Below are 22,885 nucleotides of genomic sequence, written 5' to 3'. Positions count from 1 at the left end.
AGAATGCTGATTCTAAAACATCCCTCACCAGAAACTTGGAAAAATTCATCCCACCCTTGTTTGGTTAGGATCTCTGGTTACCGTTTCACCTGATGGACATCCAGGGGTCTCAGATTCCAGCACCCAGTAACCTCTCCTCTCCTGATTCTTTAAGTCTTACCAAGTTTTGTAGATTACAAGCCATCCTGTACTTAATCTCCTGCTGCATCCTGACACTGTGCTGATTTTTTTTTCAAAGCATAATATTATACGTTTTAGGTGTTAACACAAAAGACACAAACAAAAACACAGTTAAAAGAAATGACAGATGCTTATAAATGTGTGGACAGATACACAGGAAGCTGCCAACAGCGAGGGATGGAAGAGCTTGCCCCTGGGTGAGAAGGAGGCACACTGTGTGCTCTTTTGTAGCCTTTGAATTGCATTTTATGGACCTACCAAAAAATTAACTTAAAATCCTACAAAAAAGCAATAAAGCTGCTAGTAGGGTATGCATTCCAGGAGGAAAAGGACAGCGTAAGTATTACATAACAGGTGCGTTCATAGAAATAAACAACAGGGATTCACTAGAGCAAACGTTAATCACATAGTCTCAGTTCGCTGCTGCCTAGCAGCCTCTGCCCATCTTACTCAGATCACTGAAGGAAGGACAGGCAGGGAGGAATTACCCTAAATCCCAGGCAGGAAATGGAGGCATGAACCCTTGTGGTATTGATGGGGTCTGAAGTGTTAGGGTTTGGGGACGACAGTCAAGAAAGAATTCTTGAGACATCTTCTGTGCAAAAAGGTGGTTTTATTAAAACACAGGACAAGACCACTGAGCAGAAAGAGTTGCCGTGGGGTCATAAATAGTGCCTGATCATATACATTCAAGTTGGGAGGGGGTTAAGGACAGGTATTTTGGAAACAAGGATTCCAGGGGACTGGCTGTTGTTAGGAAAAGGTCATTTATTACTGTTTAACAAAAACTCAGTCGTGAGACACTTCAAATGTATATCAGTGGGTCATATGCTTAGAGGAGGATTGCTAACATATATTTTGGGGAGTAGAGACAAAAGGAGTTTCCAAAGGAACTTTTATATGTTAAAGTATACTTACAGGATCCTGGGGGGTGGGGGTTGGGATAATAAGCTAAGATTGCCTTTTGCCCTTAACAAAGCATTAACATCATGACAGCTGAATTCCTAGAGGAATGTCAGTCAATCTGCCTATTCCAAGGACTTGTCAGTGGGCTGTAGGCAGTAAGGAAATTTGATTTTTTCCTTTTGCCTTTGCTTCCTACATCAGTATTATCTGTGGGTCCTGGAAAGGAGGGCCACTGCTGACTCCTGATCTCCCAGCCACTAATTAGTGATAAAAATCCCACCCCCTGCCAGGACAAAGGCTGCCCAGATGGGCCTCATCTACATGCAAAGGAAGTGGCCAGAGGCTGAGGCTTGGCAGGGGCTGGGGTTGGGAGGATGCTAGTGGTGTGGAGGGCTCTTAGGGGTCTGTGTTTGTGGGAGAATGAGGAGACTGTCCTAAATCCTCCTTGTGGGTAGGACACCTGTGGTGTCTCCAGCATGCTGCCAAGCAAGAGGAGCTCACTGAGGAGAGTAGAGAAAGTTGTTGGGTGAGCACAGGAGAAGATAAATGTGGTGGCTGTTCTAACTTTCCCATGCCCAGAAATTCAGACTGTGAATCCACTAAAGGCAGGTGGAAGGGCAACAGGGCCTCTGAGGCATTCCAGATCAAACCTGACCTGACATCCACCCACCCATCCACTTAATTCTGCTACTCACAGATGGTTGCTGCCTCCTGGCCCTGTGGTCAGGTGCTGTGGGTTATTCCATCCCTGTTAGGAAGTCAGGGTTCTCTGCAGAAGTTCATTGCAGTGGTGGAGAAACAGAACAAAGGGCAGTTTGCTCTTTGTTTCATTTTTTTCTTCTATAAAGCAGCGGTTAATAATAATAATAATACCTAATAATACCTACCCGAAGGACTGCTGGGCAGTTGAATGAGAAAATCCGCTCGATGTGTTTAACAATGACATATAGTAAATGCTCAATAAACGTGCGCCAAAGCCTTCAGTTTTTATTCCCCAGTGGAAGCACCCTTAACCTGCTTAATAGGGGAAATAGGAAGTTTATGACCACCGAGGTCCCCGTGTGCTTTAACACGCTTTGGGGGGAATTGGTGTGGAAAATAGATTAGGAAAGGAGGAGGCTAAAGGCTAGAAATCCAGAGAAGTCTGCAGGCATCCAGATGGGAGGTGGAAGGGCGGGAACTCCGGGCCCTTGGCAGTGGCATTCGGGAAATATTTTGGAGAAATTCTCTTTAGGACTTGGTAACAGGCTGGGCACGGACCCTCGGCGGAGGGCACCGACCTTGATGGCTGGAGGAAGGTGGAAGGTAGGGAGGCAGCTGCAGGGAAGATCTTAGAGGCGCGAGCTGGAGAAGGGCGGCTTGGGACGGGAGGCAGAAGCAGCAGGCCCAGAGGCTGCTGTGAGTGCAGGGGTGGGGTTCGAGCTGGAGGTGGAGAATTTGTGCGGGGGCGGGGGGAGGGGAACGGGGCTATTCTCGGGCGCAGCTGGCGCTTGTCTAGGTGCGGTGTGTGGAGGCGCTAAGTCCGATTTCCTCCTCGGACCCTCGGCTGCACTGCAGCCGAGCGGGCCTGGAGGAGCCGCCGGGGGCACTGGCTGACCCCGCGCTGGGGACCTGCCGGGAGTTCCCTCCTGCCGCCTCCCTTCCTCCCTCCCTCCGCCTCCAGCGGCCTACGAGCTCCCATTCCGCGAGGCCCCCGGCGCCTCCGTCCTCCCGCTTCCCATGACCTCAGTGAGACGCGCTCGGGATCAAGTTGAGGCTGGTTTTCCAGCGGGCCGCCGGCCAGACCGCAGAAACCGCCGCCGTTCACACCCGGCGGCCGCGGCCCTCCCGCGGCCAGGACGGGACGGGCGCGGGCGGCGGGGGACGGGACCCTCTCGCTGGGCCCCCAGGCCCGGCGGCGGCGGTCGGAGAGGTTCGCTTTTCACCATCCGCTGAATTCTAAGCCGGCGGGGCCCCAAGGGTCGGCGCGCGGGGGACGATCGGCCGCTGCGCGCCACAAACTGGGGCGGGTGCGCCCTGAGGAACTCGCGCTCACCGCCTGTCCCGGATCCCCCCGCCCCCCGCAAGCCGGGAGTCTCCGCCCCGCTCCCCGCAAGCTCGGGATCCCCCCCCGCCACCCCCCACAAAACCCACCGCAAGCCCAGGAGTGCCCCCCCAAACAGCCCACTGCTAACTGGAGGTCACTGCCCTCCCACCCCCAGCCAGTCCCGGACTCCCGCCTTCCCCGCTCCACGCTGGTCGGGCATCTCCCTCGTCACCCGGGGCACAGCAAGCCCGAGAATCTCTCTGTGTCCTCGCTCACCGCAAGCCAGGGATCCCTCCTGCACCCCCCACCCCCACCCCGCCCCACCAGTTTAGGATCCCTTTCCATCCGCAGCCCGTCGCACGCCCGATCCCGCCAGTCTCCGGCGGGGTCCCTACTCCGGCCTCAATCCCCAGACTGGGGGCGGGGAGGGCGCGGGTTGGGGATTATCTCGCGCTGCCCGCACTCCCCAGCTCAAGGGGAGGCAAGACCCCACCCAGCGGTGCCTCTCCTCCCGGCCTCGCGTTTCTCGGCAGCCTAGCCCCCGGGCGCGGCTGCCGCTCTCAGCCGCGCCCGCGGGCTAGTCCGCCCACCCAGGGCTTCCTGCGAACGCTCGGACTTGGGACTTTCCTGAGTTTTGCGGCTCGTGGCAGATGCCGCGCCCTCGAGGCACAAGCCCCTGGAGTCGGATTTCATGTTTTCCATCACTACAGCCGGAGCGTAACTTAATTAGCTTCTTTTTCGTTTCTCCAAGGGAGAAAAGAAACCTGAGTGGGAGGAGCCGATTGTCTCCTCTGCCCGGAGGCCGTGAATCCCGGGCTCGGGTGCGGTGGCCTCCGCAGCCGGGGTTTCCGGGGACGGTTCTCAGCAGCAGCGGTGGCCTCCTGGAAACTTCAGAGGAACTGTATCTGAAGCTGTTTCTAGCCACCTGTACCCTCTAATAGTGGCCTGCGGGGTGGGAGGGGTAGGCGGCCTCCCTGGCGGCGGCGCTCCCAGGGAAGGGGACAGAGCCGAGCGCACACTCTACGCCTGGGTCCGGGTCCCGCCTGGCAGGGCGGCGGCACAGCGCGGCCCCCCGGGGCCGACACCACCCGGTCGCCACACGCGCGGAAGGAAAGGCCAAACGGCCTCTCCTTGCCCGGACTCCGCAGGTGCCCCAGGGCCCGGGCTCCCGCGGGTGGTGCTGCCTGTGCCCCGCGCTCAGGACTTGCAGTTAACCCCACCTGACTCTGTCTCGCTTTTCTTGGGCACTTGGGTCTCCCGCCGCCTTTGTGTATCTTGGACGTTAGATTCACTGTCAGAAGCATTTTTGTATTCGGCCAGTCCCAAACTCAAACTTCTCTACAAAGCCCACATTCCTGGTCGTTTGGGGTTTTAAAGGCCAAGGGAGAGTGGAGGAAGTGATGTTCTGGCCTTCCCGTTCTTTCGGGCCTGGCCCCCCACCGCCGTTCCCAGAATTTGGGGTGGCCTTTCCTGATCACTCATCCCAAAAACATGTTTTTTCGCTTTTGGGCTCTGGAAGCCACTCTGTTTCCACCACTCAGCACACATTTTGCACTTGGGTTCCTTGGTTTGTTCTGTCCTCTCACACCCTCCTAGGGGACACTCCAGGCTTCCTGAGATCTGCTTGTCCACCCCAACATGCCCTAGCACACTGATGTGCCCTAAGCTGTCTTTTAGGAGCTGTTGTGCCTTTCAGGGCAGTGTGGCCACTGTGGGCCATGTTGGGAGGGGCATAATGGCACCCTAGCCGCAACTTCACAGACGGGCTGGTTTTGCCTTCTCTGGGCAGGTCAGTGAATTACTGCCCCGGAGATGACTTGCCTGATGATCTGGCTTCAGGAGGGTCCCAGGTATGACATTCAGCACTCCTCCCAAGTCGCTCAGCCTGCTCAGCTTTGCCGATGCATTTCCCGTCTTGTGGAGGAGAGGTTGGGGAAATTAGGTTGTGAAGTGGTCTGAGTAGGACGAGGTGTTTGGAGAGAGCAGGGAAGGCTGAGGTCAGGGACTGCCCCGAAATGAACTTGGGGCTCTGCCAGGCGGCGCTGAAGGAAGGCGACTTATGGTAGTGGCCAAGGAGACAGTGAGTACTGGCTGGGGAGAGTCAACTATGGGCAGCACAGGGATGGCTCTGGCAGGTGGCTGGGGGGCAGAGCAGGCATGATCTGGTCATGTGAAATCAGTTCTCATGGAGTACATGTTGGCATTTATGTCTCGAAGAATTACAACCTCTTCTTCTCATCAATGCTTTTATAATAGTTTTAGGAAAGAAAAATATATGCATTAGCTATTATGAGCCTTCTTTTGAACTCTTTCAGTCTGGAAGCATGTCTCCCTTTACGACGAAAAAATACAATCAAAGTTAAAAGATATATGTGGGGCCAGGGGGAGACTAATTCATATTTTAATTTGACAAGATGACTCACTAGAATTTCCTTAGAGACCTATAAGACATTCAGAGATGCACGTTTTCTCCCTTGTTTACATAAGCTAAAAGAATATAAAGTGAGTTACAGTTATTTCTTTCAACAAGACGGAGGGGGCCCATTTAGCTAACCAAGAAGACATCTGTAGAAAGCGGCATTTTTTTAAAAGAATTTTTAAAAAGATTTTATTTATTTGAGAGAGCGTGAGCGAGCATGGGGTGGGGGAGGAGCAGAGGGCAAGGGAGAAGAGGGAGAAACAGACTCTTGGCTGAGCACAGAGCTATGTCCCTGGCTGGATCCCAGGACCCTGAGATTATGACCTGAACCGAAGTCAGACACTTAACCAACTGAGCTGCTCAGGCACCCCAAAAGAGCCATTGTTGATTCTTCACCATGAGAGAGAGCAGTACAAACCCAGGAGTCAAGTGGGCATTATCTGTGTCAGTGAAAGGCATCGTACTCACATAATTAAGACTAAATTTGGAAATTGAGGGGATATGACCACTGCCACTTGTTAACCTGCAGCAAAGCAAATCAAGTACATATTGACCAAGTTGAAACACATGCTAAGGACAACTCTGGGGCTCCAGGATGAGCTCTGCTGCATATCCATGAGCAAAAGGGCTCACTGGAGAGACTATCCTGCCCAGCGACGGTCTCAGACAAAATATTAGCACGTCATATCATAGTGTGGAACTTTAAAAATAAAATAGGTGCTTGTGCTGACCCCTCGATCCCCTGAAAGCCTCTGCAGGTGGTTCTGAATTGCTACTTGAGGGCTGGGAACCTCACAGCCTTGCACTTCCCTCCAGAGGGTCAATCCCCAAAGGGCTGTTTTCATTTAAAACTCTGTAAGACCTTGTGAGGCAAGACAGCCCTCCTGTGGTTGCCCATTAATAGAGAAAAAGTGTGATGTTCCTCCCATCTGCCACAAACACCATGTGGAGTGGGGGAGGGGGGCGCGTAGTACATAAGGCTGTCAACCAGGGCAAATGCAGTGGCACCAGTGACAAGATGTGTTCCTGAACTTATGAGTCTTCCCTTTAACACTCCCAGAAGCACTGGGTGGAGGATGCTTTGCAAACGCAGGCGGGGATGGAACTGGGGGGCAAGATTACATCAGTGATGACTGGATGAGAATTCCGTGGGGAGCTTAACACGCTCTGCGCTCTGGGCTCTGTGAAGGCAGATCAGTCTTACAGGATCATATGCGTTCAGTGACATCCTAGACCTACCGTTAACTGGATTTATGACATAGTGGCCACAGAGGTAGCCATTCGTGAATGCTGAGGCAGGCAGTGATTCCCATTCGTAGGGATTTTATAGACTAGTAAATGTCAAATAAAACTTTTGGGAACTGACATATGGTTATCAACTTTGTATCAACTAAGGACAATGGAGAAAAGACTAAAAACCACTACCTGTTGTTGCATACAAAGACAATTTTAATATAAGGAAGGGTAACTTCAGAATTTAAAAACTGCACACATTGTACTTTTAAAACCTTTGAACTATACTGTCCTTGGCTTTCTCACTTTCTGTGGACTGCCAGAAAGTTTATCACCAGCTCCTCTCTGCAAACTAAGGCTCCTTTGCCTTGACCACTCAGGGGCAGCCATATGGCTTGCCAATGATGTTAATTTACTCTGAGAAGTGGTTGCAGGGCTTTAAGGGAACCCCAAGGAATTCAAGTGCAAAAGCCTCTCAGTATTTTGCCTCAGTTTCCAATATTAATAACTGTGTGTTGAGTGCTTTAAAGAGAAGTGAACAAGACAGACTGTGGCAAATAGAATCTTGGAAACTTGAAGCTGGAAGGTTTCTTAGCAGTGACATCACCCCTGTGGTTTTTCACACCAGTGCTCCGTGGAGGCACGGCAGTGCTGCTGGAACCAGCAGACCTCCATTTTAATTATTTTCAACAATTGATCTTCTAATTAAGACAGAGCAGAGTTCAATTGCTTTAAAAAAAAAATGCTTGAACACCACTGATTCAGCCCACCTCAGATTTGGAAGGGGAAACAGGCTGAAAGAAGCCTTGGGATTTGCCTGGGGCCACCTTTTTATCCTGAAGAACCTGGTGGGGGTGGCCTAGGCAGAATTCTCATTGTCAGCCCCCCTCACAGTGTCTGTTCCCAGCTTCATCAATGGCTGATCCAACTCTTCCCATTGCTCTGGGGCAGGGCAAGTTGACCCCTAGAGCTTCCCTCTGGGAACTTTCTGACTGACCCCTGTACTCTGGTCATGCTGCACCTCGTACTCTGCTTGACAAGCTGTTCCTGCATGATGAGTTTCACCGGCAACTGCTGAAAACTAGTTTTTAAATTCCAGGCCTGTATTTTTGCTACCACTTTGACTTTTACTGATAAAAATCTCTTTAATAATATTTCATTTTATTGTATGAATATCATTTTATGATCCAAAGGTCATATCTATATTAAAAATTTTAAAGGTATTTTATTTTATGAAATATCCACTTTTATTAAAATGACTGAACTCTCCCATCTGGTATATAAACTGTGATAAAGGGGTTTCTACTTGCTTCTCTGGGCTCCTCCTACAGCTAGGCCCAGAGCAGGCGAACAACATTGATATGTCTACCACAGATACACAATACATTGATTTTGTAGCAACCACCCCAGTGGTGAAACAAACAGTCTGGATACAACTCAGCTGAAAATAACAAAACAAAACAAAACAAAAAGGACTAATTTGTGGAGACAATGATTTGCAAACTGTGATTTCTAATCATTAACGGGTCATAAAATCAATTTAGTGGGTTATGAGAGCATGAAAAAACACAGAGACATAAGAGCCAAAAAGTACAACAGAAATGGCGATCTCAAAGGACACTGCATGCCTTATGGGTAAATATTATTTCATGAATATTTTGTTTCAATCTGTATTAACACATATGTACTGAGTCATGATATAAAATAGATTTTGTAGCCCTCAACAGCACCCCAGAGAAAGTCATATTTGGTCACTCCGTCCCTTGAGAAAAGATTTGTGTCTTTGTTTTTGTTTGGTTTTCCCATCTCCCTGCCATGACTTTGCGCTGCGGGGACGGGTAATCGGGGGCCCCGCCCCCTCAACCCAACAACCATCCGCAGCAGTCTGCGCGCCACCGCTTCCGGGTCACCGCTGTTTCCTATTTTCCTATTTTTCTTCCTGACCTACAGATCCGGAGCTCAACAGAAGCACAGCTGCCACAACGCGTCTGAATGGAGTCAGTGGAAACTTCGGGTCTCTGCTGCCTTGGGCCTGGCATGACCCGCCCCGGCCTTCACAGCCAGCGCTCTTCACTGATGCGGTCTCCCGCCTTTTACCCGTAGCCGTACCTCCCCCGCACACCTCGAGCCGCTGGCATGGTACACACGGGGACCCAGTGAGTGTTTCCACAGAAACGAATTCAACAGTAAGCACATTCCGCTGATTATAAACCACATACATTAAATTCAACAAAATAGAACAGTTTTAAGTGAACTGTCTCTTCATTTCTCTATACTTCATACAAAAGTACTACACCAAGTTTAATGGATACTTATTAAATCCCAACTGTTGCGTAAGCAGTGGAGGCATTGCCTTCTGTGTCAAACCTCAAATAGTACAGTTACACAACATTAACCCTTTGTATTTGAGCAGTTATAAACTTATTATTTTAACACATCGTATATTCAGTACTAGTTAACACTCTATCATAATTTAGTAATAATACATGATACTTTGGGAAAAGAAAGACAGTTAACTGAATTTTCTAGATGCTAGTGAGAAACACATCAATGTACACCATATTTGGGGATGACCATAATTTGCCCTGCGAAAAGTAAACCAAAGCCTTTTTAATCCAGAAGGACACAAATGTTGCTTGAGTTCAAACCCTTCATCTTTCATATTAGGAAATACCTGTGCACCAAGGTAAGTGACTTATCTACAGGCACATAATTACTCAGTGAGGGAGATGTCCCAGGTCTCCTGATAACAAATTCAGACCTTTTCTATTTCATAAAGATGTTTACGCTATAATACAATCATATTTTTAAAAGATCAAATCAGATATCAAGGAAAAAATACATGATAACCTTTTAGGCTAAAACAACCCTAGAGCAAGAGTTGAATAAAAGCATATGTTGACAACGGTGTTCAAGGGAACATCATTATTAGTGTGGAACACAAATGTTGTGATCTTGGGAGGGTAGAAGCTCACTGGTTAGAGTAATTCATTGTATGTTTATGCGTTACTTTTGTGCATTAGTTGTGTTTTCATCTGTATCACTTGTGCTAAATTTTTTCCACAAAAATTTGTCATTTGATTTCCAAAGTGAAGTTTCCAGCTCCTCTTTCCTTTTGGAGGAGGCAGCAAGGGGCACTTTTTCACATAAAGTCTCTATCACTGCCAAGTCGGTGAGTTTGCTAAGACTGTCGTCATTCTGTTCATTCAAGATGTCCCAGAAATCTTTTGGTCTCTGTTTTGCTTTTTCCATGGGCCCTGAAAGAACTTTCTTTGGCAGCTGTGTGGGACTGTTCCCATGACTTTTAAAGAGGTCATCAAGAATAGATGTGTCACCAAGTAAGCCTACCACGGAAGTGTTTCCTAACTCTGGATTTTCTAGCTTTTTGTTCTCCACTTTGAAAAGGGGTTCATTTCTTGAAATGCCTGTTCTTGTTAGGTCCTGTTGGTCTTTCATGGTATATTCAAATTTTTCTAACTCATATACTTCAGTGTTCAGGGAATGGGATGCTACAGTGTCTTTGGAGGCTTGGCTGTTTTTCCCATTGTCAGTCTCTTGGGTAGAGTTCATAGGTGACTTGTTAGTTTCTCCATCATTAGGAAGCACCTCTTCTCTATGGAAACCATGATTTTGAAACTTAATTGATTTTTCTTTATATTTCTGGGGGCTGCAAATTTGAGAAACTTTTTTGGGAGAATCTTTAAATGACAAAGTTTCAGAATCTGACAGCCTTTCTTTCTTAAGAGATTCTCTTTTTTCAGACTTATTCCTGACTCTCTCTCTTTTCTGATGGGAAGATTTAATGAGTTCTGCAGCAGAATCCACAAAAAATTCTTTTACCTCTGGATACTGAGAAGCATAAAAGTCTTTTAGCATTTTCTGTCGTTCTTCTGATGTGGCATTAGTTATATGTTCAGCAAATTCCTTTACAGAAGCCAAGTTAAAATAAGAAGCCATTTCTTCAAATTGTTTTCTGAAGATTTAATGAACAAAGGCAGTGGTTATTTTTATTACATTTTATTTTTAAAGACCTCATCATCAGTGATATTTTTTAAGGAGACAAAGCTATGTATATTTGACCCTTGTATAACAAGGGTGTCAGGTTTCCCCATGCAGTCGGAAATACGAGCATAACTTTTTACTGTCCCCCAAATTAGCCTACTGTTGACTGGAAACCTTTACCAATAACAAAACAGTCAAGTAACACATATTTTGTATGTTATATGCATTATTTATAATGTGCTGTATTATGTGCTATATTTTTACAATAAAGTAAGCTAGAGGAAAGGAAAATGTTATTAAGAAAATCATAAAGAAGAGAAAATACATTTACAGGACTGTATTTACAAAAAAAAAAAAAAAAAGTCTGCCTATAAGTGCATTTACACTGTTGAAACCCGTGTTACTCGAGTCAACTATAATTTTATTCGTTTAGTATATATTACCTTCATTCCATAATGAAAATGCATTTTATGCTAGCAGGATGTGACCTCTTTCTTCATGCTACTGAAAAAAACTTTTAGCCCATGAAATAACCAACTTTTTAAGTTATTCTGATTTATACTATTAGCCATCTCCTGGGAATTGTGGGATCCCAGCATGTTACTCCTCCAGTCAGCCAATTTATGACTGACATGAGAATCATAATTTATATAATCTGTATTTGAAAATCTATATTGCATTTAAGTCTGACAATTGAATTGTCAAAGAAAGGTCTAAATGAATGGAAGAGAGAAAATTCTGAAAAATAAAGGAATTTTTTTCTTCTCTCTTCTTTTTTCCCTTCTTCCACAAATACAACATAGAAATTTCACACAATTTTTTGAAGATCCTGAGGGAAAATTCTAAACTGATACACCTAGATTCTTTCTTCCCCCAACTGGTCCAACTTGGGTCTAGACAGCTAAACTAAGAAGTAAGATGCTATTTAAAGCAGTGAGTTTCCCTCTTAGTGTAAGATACTAATAAAAGCTATTTTGTGCATATGTGAGGAAGCAGGCCTTCCAGAACCCTCGTAAGACAGATGCAGAAAGAAAGATTGTTTCAGAACCCTAGACACCAGACTCTGCTCCTTTCCCCAGATGAGGGTCCTATGGACTGAACTGTGTCCCCCACAAATTCATATGTTGAAGCCCTGATCCTCAGTGTGACTGTATTTGGAAATACGGCCTTTAGAAAGTAATTAAGGCTAAATAAGGTCATAAGAAGCCACCAGAGAGATCTTTTTCCACATGAGGGGACATGGTGAGAAGGTCACCATCTGCAAGCCAGGAAGAGAGCCCTCAACAGAAGCCAAATCAGCTGGCATGCTGATCTTGAACTTCCCAGACTCTAGAGTAAGAAATAACTTTCTGTTGTTTAAGCCCCAGTCTGTGGGGTTTCGTTACAGGAGACAGAGTAGATTGAGACAGAGGGTACTGCTTTGCTGATACTGAGTTTGGGCCACAAATCAGGAGAGCTCAATGTTCCCAAACATTCTTTCAGACAAAAGCCAGAGATGGTTTTGTAGCCCAAAGTTTTAGAATTATATTTGTATTTTATATAATACTTTCTTAAAACAGTCATTTACGCATTTAACAAATATTTATAGACCCTCTATGTGCTAGGCACCGTGAACAGCCCTATACCATATTCTTCAAGGAGTTTATAGCTGAGCTAGGGGAGACAGATGCATGAAAATCAAACCAGAAGAAACTGATAAAGCCCACTACAGTATAAATGCAGGGCCCTGTGGGTGCCCACAGATACTGAAGCCAACGATGGGTCATGGGTAAGGTAGCAGGGCAGGCTTCCCTGGTGTCACCAGTCAGATAAGGATGAGTGAGGAAACATTCCAGGGAGAGGGGGAACACACACAGGCCCACTTCTGAGAGGACCTGGCGTACAGTGGGGCAGGAGGAACAGCCAGGGAAGAGGGTGAAAATCATGAGGGGTCCGTATGCCAATTTCAGAAGTTTGCATTTCCTCCTGCACACAACAGAGACTCCTGAAGGTAAAATAATGATTTATTTATAATGTATGTACGTAGGAGCTCTAAAGCCACTATGATTTTTACTGCTCAGGCCAGGTTACATAAAGTTTGTGTTTCCTGTGATTTGAGTGGCAATCCATCCTGTGCGCTCAGGACTTTCTTTCGTGGCTCCAGATGAACACACTGGCTTCCAGTCCTCACCACACTGGTCCTATTAACTGTTCCAAGTCCAGATATTATCTATGCTTGATCAACAGCCACTCTTCCTGCCAACAGAATATTTAATAACACAAATACAAGCTTCCAAATTTCTGTCCTGGAAATTGCCAATGTTCTTGTTGGAAAGCAACAAGCACGTTCTTAAAAGATTCCAGTTTTCACTTCATATGAAGTAATGAGGTATTATTATTTTGTTTATTAATCATCTCCAAATCCATTTTCATGGCCTTTCTAATAAATATTTGTGCTGCAAAGATTAGGTTAATGGCCAAGTTATGGGCTGATGTCTTTTTATTTATCCAAGACTTGGTGGTGTCTCAGCAGCTGCCAAAGTACTTTCACCTTTGCTATGCTGACCTCACTCACAATCCCCATGATTCTCTCACTTCTGGGAGGAGACCTGCTTCTGACCCCTGTCATGTCAGTAATATGTGAGTAAATTTGGCCGTGTGGAAGCCCCCTCACAGGACTAGTTATGATTATAATTTGTTTTATTTTTGCCTTCTACCTGGCTTTCATAATTCTTGGTCTTTAAAAAAATATTCTCCAAGTATTGAAGGAAGTGCAAGGTACAATCAGGAGGTATAAGCTAGCCACTTTGTAAGGACAATTTAATAAACGAGAATAGACACTCATGAGCCACTACAGAGAAAGGAAAAAAAAGAGAGAGAAAACCAAAGATAGGTATCTTTCAGCAAATATATCCAGAGAAGTTGTGTGCCATGGATATAATTCACATTCTCTCCCCTTTTCTTGAGGAACTGGGGGAAAGGGGTAGAACACAGCTAAACCATCTTCTCTTCATTCCAGTGACCTGAGAGCAGCAGCTGGTACACAGTCGTGATTCTCACAAAGCAGGGGTTGGCGGGAAAGTTGTGTCAGCAGTTCTAATACTGTTCCCTGGCTCAAATATTGGTATCCTAATGTTTGCCTTTCACTTAGCTTGAGATATTTATTCCCTAGGCTAGGCAGAGAAAGAAGGGAGAGAGGCAAAAACTAAGCATTGTTAATAGTTTTATTTTAATATACGGTGCTAGAGGTAGTAAGGACTCTTGTGCTCCTCAAAAACTGGTAAAATGCATATGGTTGGTCTCTGAACAAAATAATTGCACAAAGTAAATTGCCCCAAGTTTGCCCAGAATCATAGTTATAAGTCTGCTTAAGAGGAGATATGGGGCTGTAGCATGTGGCGTGTTCACCTTTTTGGGCAACGGTAGGCCGCTAAGAGCCATGCTCTAGCCTATCACACAGCACCCAACGGCCGAGGAGCTGCCAAACCCTGAGGAGAGAATTTGGAACCTAGAGAGCCATCACCATTTGCCTGCTGAGCCTTCGGGGCCAATTCAACCAGACCTCCCATCCCCACTTACCTCAGCCACTATTCCTCTCTTACCTGGAACCACTGGCCTCTCATCCCCTCCTTGTCTCTCCTTTCCCAATCTAATGCAATCCCTCACCCTTCCAGATCATTCTTGCCACCCTTCCAGATCATTCTTGCGGTGCCCCCAGAACAAGGCCATGATCTACCAACTCCCTGTTCTTTTCCCAGAATGGTCCCTCTGTCCCCTCATACCACCTCTTCCCGTGCAGCCCTCACATACTAAAGCTCACACCCTAAATCTCAGCGTTCATGGTTCACATTGCTGCTTCCAGATGATTATTTTCTTGGAGACTCCTTCCCCTCTTTTAAGTTTATGCTATCTCACTAAACCATTCTCTCCCTCAACTTGTTAAGTGACCTCTTAATTGCTTCCTGCTAGTGACTGAACACCGGAGATTAATCCTGCCTCCTTTCTTATCTCCTGCCATCATTCTTGGTAACACCAATATCCATGTGGATGTCCCACCCAATTCCAACGCCTGGCCCACCAATTTCTTTACCGCTCCTAACCCAAGAATCAACTGCATGTCAGGTCCCTATTCCCAAGACCATAGACTGCCACTGTCACACCATTAACTGCACAACCCGCAAATCCCTGAATTCAGGCACCTTATACAACAGCCCAACTGTTTAATTCCTCCATGACCATAATGCTGGAAGATACTTCTGACCTCATCAAGCCTCCCCTTGTCTAGCTTAGGTTCAATTTTATAATTACTCCTTTGCAACCATCCTTCAGCTTCCTTGCTTCTCTTTCCCTCCATTCTAACCCCTGAACATCTCTCTATTCTGTGTCTGTAACTGAGCAATTGAAGCTTGCTGAATAAAGTCTGCACAACTGCATGGAAGCTTCTACTAGAATTACTCTCAAACAGGGACTTAACATGAGTCATGAATTCTAGTCCCACTAAACCTGCTGTCCTATTTTATAAATGATTTATTTAATGATTTTTATCTCTTGAAATTTCTCTCCCTCTGAATTGATACTTTAATTCTCAATTAATTGAGGAAATATCACAGTATACAATGCCTGTCTTCATCCCTTCATCTAGGAGTTAGACCTTCTTCATGGGTCTTGACCTCACTCTCTCCTGCCTCCAGGGCTTCTGTTAGCACATCTTGGGCATGTTCTCTTTTTCCCCTGTTCCATACACAAACAGGTTCTAATATTTTCCCAACTTTAAAAAAGCTTATCTTTGACAATGCCCTCTAGCTCCTGCTACTTTTCACTCTCCAAGAGCTGTCACAGGGTCTACCAGCCCATCCCCTGCTTGTCCACCTCATCCCAGCATCTGCTCATAGATTTGCAGGCCGCTCCCAATCAAGGCAGCCAATGAGTTCTCTGCTGCCAGTTCCAGGAGGCACATTCCCACTTCATCTGATTCAGATTCTCAGAGGCATTTAATAAAGTGAAGGGCTCCCTCCTTTTTGAAACTTTCACTCCTCTTGGACTTCAGGACCTTATATTGTGCCTCCTACCCGGTGGGCTAGTGTCACCTGAAGACTTAGTCTTGGGGCTTTTCTTCTCCCCTCTGTGCTGGACTCCTAGGCTGTTCACACAGTCTGTGGCTCTAAAGTCATTTATAATCTCAATGCTGATGACTTCCACATTTAGATCTCTAGTCCCCAAATGCCAGAGTAGCATATCCAGTGCCTATTTTGCATTTCTGTAGAACCTCAAAATTAATATGAACAAAAAGAGGATTCTTGATTTTTTTCACTCAAAACTCTTTTCTCTGCTAGTTTTCCCCCTTTAGTCAACCCAGTCTGTTGTTCCGACAACCAGTCCAGTACCAAACTGAATTCATCCAGTTCACTGTCTCCATGGCAACCACTGTATCGCCAACCACCATTAACTAGTTCCTTACAGTCTTGCCTTGTCTGCTCTCTTCCACACAGAAACCAGAACAAACTTTTAGAAACATACATCAGATCACGTTCATGCTTCAAAAGCTTCTGGCTGCACTTGGAATAAAATCCAAACTCTTGTCCGCAACCTACAGGGCTTTGTATGCTCCAGCCCCATCTGTGTCTCGGCCTGCACCTCATGGCACCCTGCTTGGTTTATCATGCACTAAGCACATGAGTTTTCTCTCAGTTCCTTGAGTGTACCAACCTCTTCCCTCCTCAGGGATGTTCTTACTCTAGTTCTTTGCCTGGTTATCCCTCAGGTCTCAGATGTCAACTCTGTTGTGAGGTCTTCTCTGACTACGTCATAGAAAGCGATCTGCACCCCCTCCAGATCCCATTATTCTCTATCAAGGAGGCCTGTCCACTTCTTTCTTATATCATTTTATAAGTTTTTTTTTTTTAACTTTTGAAAATTCTTATGGCTTAATGCCAATTACCACTGCACTGTAAGCTCTATGTCCTTTTTTACACCCTGTATGTTCAGCACACAGCACAATGCCTGAGTACATATTAGGTGCTCAATAAATATTCAATGAATGAATACAATGCACTTAAGTATTTCATGTGTCCATATAAAATGATTTTGTTTTTTTAATCAACTCAGGAATTAGCTTTCTAAAAACATTTAAAACATCTGGAATTTATTTTTTGAAGTATACAAATTGAGATGCCAGGTATGGTTAAGATTCAAATAATTTGTATATTTTATTAAGTAGCTATATTTCTTTTGAGAATAATTCTTGAAGTCCAATGTTGTTATAGACATACCTGCGGATTCCTTTTGGCGTTTCTCCAATTATGAAGGTGGTCTGGTCTGTGCGGTAGACTTTTTTCTTCTTCTGGGTTACAGGGTGTGAAATGTAAAGGGGAAATGAAATACTTCCTTCACTTAGTTGGTGACCTTTCTTTGTATGTGTCAATGTATCTGTTCTCACTTTTTCTTTATGTGTCTGAAAAGAAAAGGAAAGCAAAAACAAAGTCTGAAAAAACAGTTATTTTTGGTTAAATGAGAAGAGGTCCTTATTTTTCCCCCGAACTCTTTATAATCAAGTATATCAAATTCCCCAACTGAAAGCACTATAAGAGATGTTAACCTAGATTTTTAAAAAGAAGATAAAAGGAAAAGTTATTTTTTATATCTTTCTGAAATATATAAAACTAATGGCAATACTATAATGTTTCCATGGTATCTATGGTTTAAGATATATCTCAAAGATATATCTTTCTTAAAGATAGAATAAAAGTAATAACAATAAGATGATGCCTTCATTGTCAAGACTGATTGCATACCATATCCACAATACTGAGGATAAAAGTTAATGATTATAAAAATCATGGCATAAAAATGAGCTATTTAAAATTCTTAAATTCAGTAACTTCTCTCAATATTATGAGTCAGATTTTCAGGTATTAGTTTTATGTAAGTAGCCAAACTTTAAAAAAAAAATCTTTATGTGAGAATTAAATAAGAAACTATTTTCATAAATCCTACTTTTTTTTTTTTTTAGATTTTATTTATTTATTTGACTGAGATCACAAGTAGGCAGAGAGGCAGGCAGAGAGAGAGGGGGAAGCAGGCTCCCTGCTGAGCAGAGAGCCTGATGTGGGGCTCGATCCCAGAACCCTCGGATCATGACCTGAGCTGAAGGCAGAGGCTTTAACCCACTGAGCCACCCAGGCGCCGCTAAATCCTACTTTTTAATCTCTACTGGATTGCCAGGATATTTAATAGTTTTAAGATGCTAGTTATAGTTGGTTAAAATAATACATAAAATTATATTTATTTTACAGGCTATATGGGTTGCTTATTTAACATAAATTGTTGAAAATGCTAGGTCAAGGAAAAAAAATAACTTTAAACTGCATGGTTCCAATTTCCCTGAGATGATGGTATAGTGAATATGTCCTATCCCATTCCAAAAAGAGAAATACTGTATACAATTTGACAACAACAGGAAAATTATATTTGAGCTCAGAAGTAAGAAAGGTAAGTCACTAGGTGCCAAAAAGCAAAGAAGTAATGTAGTGGTGAATGGGAGCTAATGCCTTAAGTTATAGTCTGCAGGACCCCATGTCCAGAGGGGAGATGAAAATGACTGAACTCCCTGCATTAAAAAAATAAACCAAAAACAAAGGAGGATATCCAGTTTGCATATTAAAGCTAGGAAAGCCCAAATTGGCAACGCAGGAGAGAAGCAGGCTGCTTTCCTACTCTAGATAGGAAGAATCACTGATGAAATGTGGACTGCCCAGGCTATGCCAGTTGTGGAATCTGATTTTGTAGCACCTGAGTGGTATGGGAAATCTAAGCTAAAAACCAACATAAAAAACTGGTCCAGAATCACTGAAAACTATGGCTCTCAATGAGAGATGAATACAAAAACATACCCTAGGAAGACTTCTATAACCCAGAAAATGCTTTTGATTCCAGTGTGGGGGTGTGGGGAGGAGCTGAGGCAAAAATTATGAAGAACAAATAAAACCCACCACCATGAAAATGGGCAGATGCAGCAAGTGTGAGAATACGCAGCTGGAGGAATTACAGATAATGAGCAACCTGAAAGAGGCTTTAAATCATTAGCAAGTCCAGAAAGATAAAGGAAGGAATAGAATTTGCCAGCAAGAACTGGGTATTATATAGGCAGATCTGAAAAAGAACCAAACACAAACTCTTAAAAGGAAATATAGTTTCGAAATAAAAAACAGAGATAGCAACAAGCTCAAAATATGAGTTAAAGCATCAGACTAAACAACCTTACTATGATAGTTGGGAAAGTGGTAGAGTAAGAAGACATACCAAAATTCCTAAAATACTAGAAGAAAAGAATAAAGGAAATAGAAGAGATAATACAAAAACATAATGGCAGGTAACTGAAGAAGGCATGAATCCTCAAAATAAAAAAGGAGAGAGAATCTCTAGTGGGAAAAATAATAATAAATCTTGTACTTTGTTATATCACAAAGGGCATCTTAAAAACTAGCAGGGAGAAAAAACAAGATATCCCACAAAGAAATGACAATCAACCTGAAGAAAGACTTCTCATTAATACCACCACCACCAGAAGATAATTAGATAATACCTTCCACATGCAGAGAGGGAAAAAACTGTAAACTTAGAATTCTATACCCAGTTTAACTATCATTAAATTACTCTTTTTTTCAGACATACAAAGACTGTAAGAGTGTACTAGATACAGATTCTTGCTAATGACATAATTATTTTTCTTTTATAGGAGTTAGATGGGATTGAAATGGCACATATAAATGAATATGGGTAGGGGATAGTTTTTCATTCCACGAATATTTACTAAGCACCTGTTATCTTCCTGCCACCACACTATGCAGTTGAGAACAAAGATATTTACATATACAAAGAGTCCCCAACCCTTAAGGGACTTAAAAGTGACAAGCCGATTTTTTAATTTTATTTTAAAGATGGAACATTTAGTTTTCTTTTAAGAAATAAATCATTTATCTCTTCAACTTATATTCAAGTTCATTTTATTGAAATAAACTGAATATAAGATAACACATATGATATAACTATTTTCTTTCTTTTCTTTCTTTTCCTTCTTTCCTTCCTTCCTCCCCTTCCCTTTTCCTTCCTTCCTTCTTTCCCTTCCCTTCTCTTCCCTTCCCTCCCCCCTCCCTCTCTCTCCCTTCCTTTCTTCCTTCCTTCCTTCCTTCCTTCCATAATCTCTAAATCCAATATGGGTACCAAAATTATGACCTCGAGATCAAGAGTCACACGCCCTGCCAACTGAGCCAGCCAGAGACCCTGTAACTGTTTGTTTTGTAGTAACAAACCATTTCTAATGAAAATAAATTGACTTCTTAAATATCTCTTGTGAACCAGATGGACAGACACAGAATGTTGAAAGTACTTAAAGACATAATTTCTTGAATCTTAAAACATTAACAGAAAGGAAAATGCTAATCTTTAAAGATAAATTTGAAAGAAATTTGATGCATTTATTTTACATCACAAGAAAACAGATGATGGTTGAAAGTTTCCAATAAAAAGGCTCATCATCTTAGATGGTCCCCAAGAAATAATGATCTATTACTGTAAGGAGAGATGGGATGTTTACATGAAGATAAAGGGAATAAACAGAAAAAGAAGGAACTGGGCCAACCAAGAACACTCCATCCTCGTATATTGCAATTTCTGAAGCCATAGAGAAATCATGACAGACGACGGTAATTTTCAATAATTTACATGATTACTCTGGGTCTTTCTGACCTTGGCAGGATTACAGAGCTCACATTTTGTGTGGATACATTTTTTTTAAAGTCAGTTTTATAAATTCTTCAGGGAAATTCAGCTTTTCTAACAACAGGTATCAAACATGTGGATCTCTAATTTTTGCCAAATAGTCCATATTTAAAAACCTGATTATGTTAAGACAATCATAAAAAAGGGAAGAACATTCTTTTCCCACATGGGCTCAGTACCCTATCCTTCATTTTTTTTTTTTTTTTTTTTAAATCTATCCAGGTTCAGATTTCCATTTTGGTAGAGTCCTTTGAAACTACTGAAACAAGGTTATGAAACAAAATTTTATTAATTAACTTAATAAACATTTTGGTGACCTTGTTATAAAGCTGGTTTTACTCCAGTAAAATAGTATCCTTTACACTAGCTGATACAAGGAAAACAGTGCCAAAGTGCAGTTTCAATTGTAGTGATAGTTATAATTTATTTAAAGCAAAGTTCAAGGCTTATGGCCAAGATGAAAAGATTCCAGATTATGTTGATTGGACTCAAGCTTATTCATTACCACTTGTCAAAGCTGTGAAGTCATATGACACTGAGGCAACACGACGAAGTAGCAATAATAATAAAGGCTTGAGTAATAAAAAATTCAGTAAAATGAACTAGATTAGGAACTGAAAAGACAATACTACCCCTTCTTAACATTAGGAAAGAGGGTGAGGTTGCTTGCTAATGAAAGCAAAATGAATCCACTCCTTTTCCCCCCTAGAGAGTAGAATGGCCAATAACTGGAACACTATGTCTGTATTTAAAAAGAAATTTTGCAATCATGACATGAATAAAGCAGAAATGCCAGTTTCTGCAAAAGCCCCTTACTGTTCCTAATGTTTTCTTAAAAAGTTTCTTTAAAACTATCCATTAAGATTTGCCTTTAGAAAGTACATCTATATTCTGTGATTCTGATGAAGCTTACCTTCATATGATAATTTATGATTATAATGATAAGAAATTACAAAGATAAGGACTTTGTATAGTATTTATATAGTATAAATATTTCTGTTAATAAGTATTTTGGAAAGTTTGACACTATTAGAATATAATTTACAACTTAGTATTGCTAAATTCATGATTATTTGCTTAATTACTGAGTATTGTTAGGTGTTTCTACTATAGTGTTTGTATGAAAAGTTAAATTTAATTTATGGAAACTTTATTAGAAACAAAACTTAGTGAGCATAAAGAACATAGTAATTGTTTCTAGGAAATATAAGAATGCAGTTAAGAATCCATTTGACAATGAAATTAGTTGAATGGAAATGGGGGGCTACTTAAGAAGGTGGATTTATCAGAGAATCCTAAAGTAATAATTTTAATCTATAAGCAGTAATGTGCTATGGGCATATACATACTATATGGAGCAGTTAGTTGAGAATTGAAAAAGTGAAGGAAAAACTATCCCCCTTCAGACCACAGTTAAACAGGACTAAAAAGATAAAAGGCTATGTCTGATTCTCCAAGTCCTAATCTGATTTATATAATTAAGAATTTAAATATATGATGTGTTGTGTTTACAAAGGTAAATGTTGTTAAAACTAAAATTCATAATATAAAAATTTGTTCAATTCAGCTAAAACATTAAACACTTTATTCCTATAAATGACAATTGTTCTAATATATTTTGGCCAAAACAGTCTCCTCATCTTTCAGAACTAAATGTTTAACTTGGAAATAGCTCACTTTAAAGACTTCATGACTATCAGCTTTGATTTAATTTTTATGAAGTTATAAAATCATTATTGATTTTTCCACTATATCTGTAAAATGTGTTTGAAAATATATCATAAAAATTACTATTTAAAAATGTACAGTGTCCACATTCTATAAAGTAAAAGCTATACTTATTTTAAGTTGTAAAAGATATACATTAGGATTATAATAAATAAGAGGGCACTTTTGTAGGGAAAAATTCTGTCTTCTGGAGTAGCCACAATGAATCCACACTAGACCTAAACAACTGTATATAATTCTGTGCAATTTATTTCTTCCTGGAAAGTTTTAGGTTTATATTGGTTCTACCAGGAAAGTTCCTTATCTTCAGGCCAATATTAAGAAACATTCAGATAACTTTTGATAATACTTTATTTTTCCTTTGAACCAAAAGTGCATTGCATTGTCTGTATTTCAAGACAGTAGATCTAAACCAAACTACATTACTTTAACTGAACCAATAGTTACTTTTTAAAAGGCACAGCTTAAAAAAAAGGTGATAAAGTATATATAGGTTTTCAATATGAAAGTAAGGGGAAAAACCTGACTCTTAAAAGTTTAAAGATAGCATTCTTTGGTATCAGTGTACTGAGAAAAGAAAAAAAGACATATGCCCCTACCTCACAGCCATATGATTACAATAACATTTTTCTATT

At 42.5% G+C, this 22,885-nt stretch overlaps 1 protein-coding gene across 1 annotated transcript in view; it reads right to left on the bottom strand.

Annotated features, from left to right (window-relative positions):
* Positions 1-9,044: 9,044 nt before the first annotated feature.
* ERCC6L2 (ERCC excision repair 6 like 2) overlaps positions 9,045-22,885 on the bottom strand; it is a 127,622-nt gene continuing 113,781 nt past the window's right edge. The window contains exons 18-19 of the mRNA XM_080819719.1: positions 17,015-17,196; positions 9,045-10,737 (exon numbers count right to left, since the gene is read on the bottom strand). Coding sequence (XP_080675845.1) covers positions 9,771-10,737; positions 17,015-17,196 — 1,149 coding nt within the window. The 3' untranslated portion in view covers positions 9,045-9,770. The remainder of the gene's footprint in view (positions 10,738-17,014; positions 17,197-22,885) is intronic.

Source organism: Martes martes (genome assembly GCF_963455335.1).
Source record: "Martes martes genome assembly, chromosome: 12".
Taxonomy (NCBI): Eukaryota; Metazoa; Chordata; class Mammalia; order Carnivora; family Mustelidae; genus Martes; species Martes martes.
The sequence above is the reverse complement of the archived record's forward strand: the minus strand, read 5'-3'. Positions and strand labels throughout refer to the sequence as shown.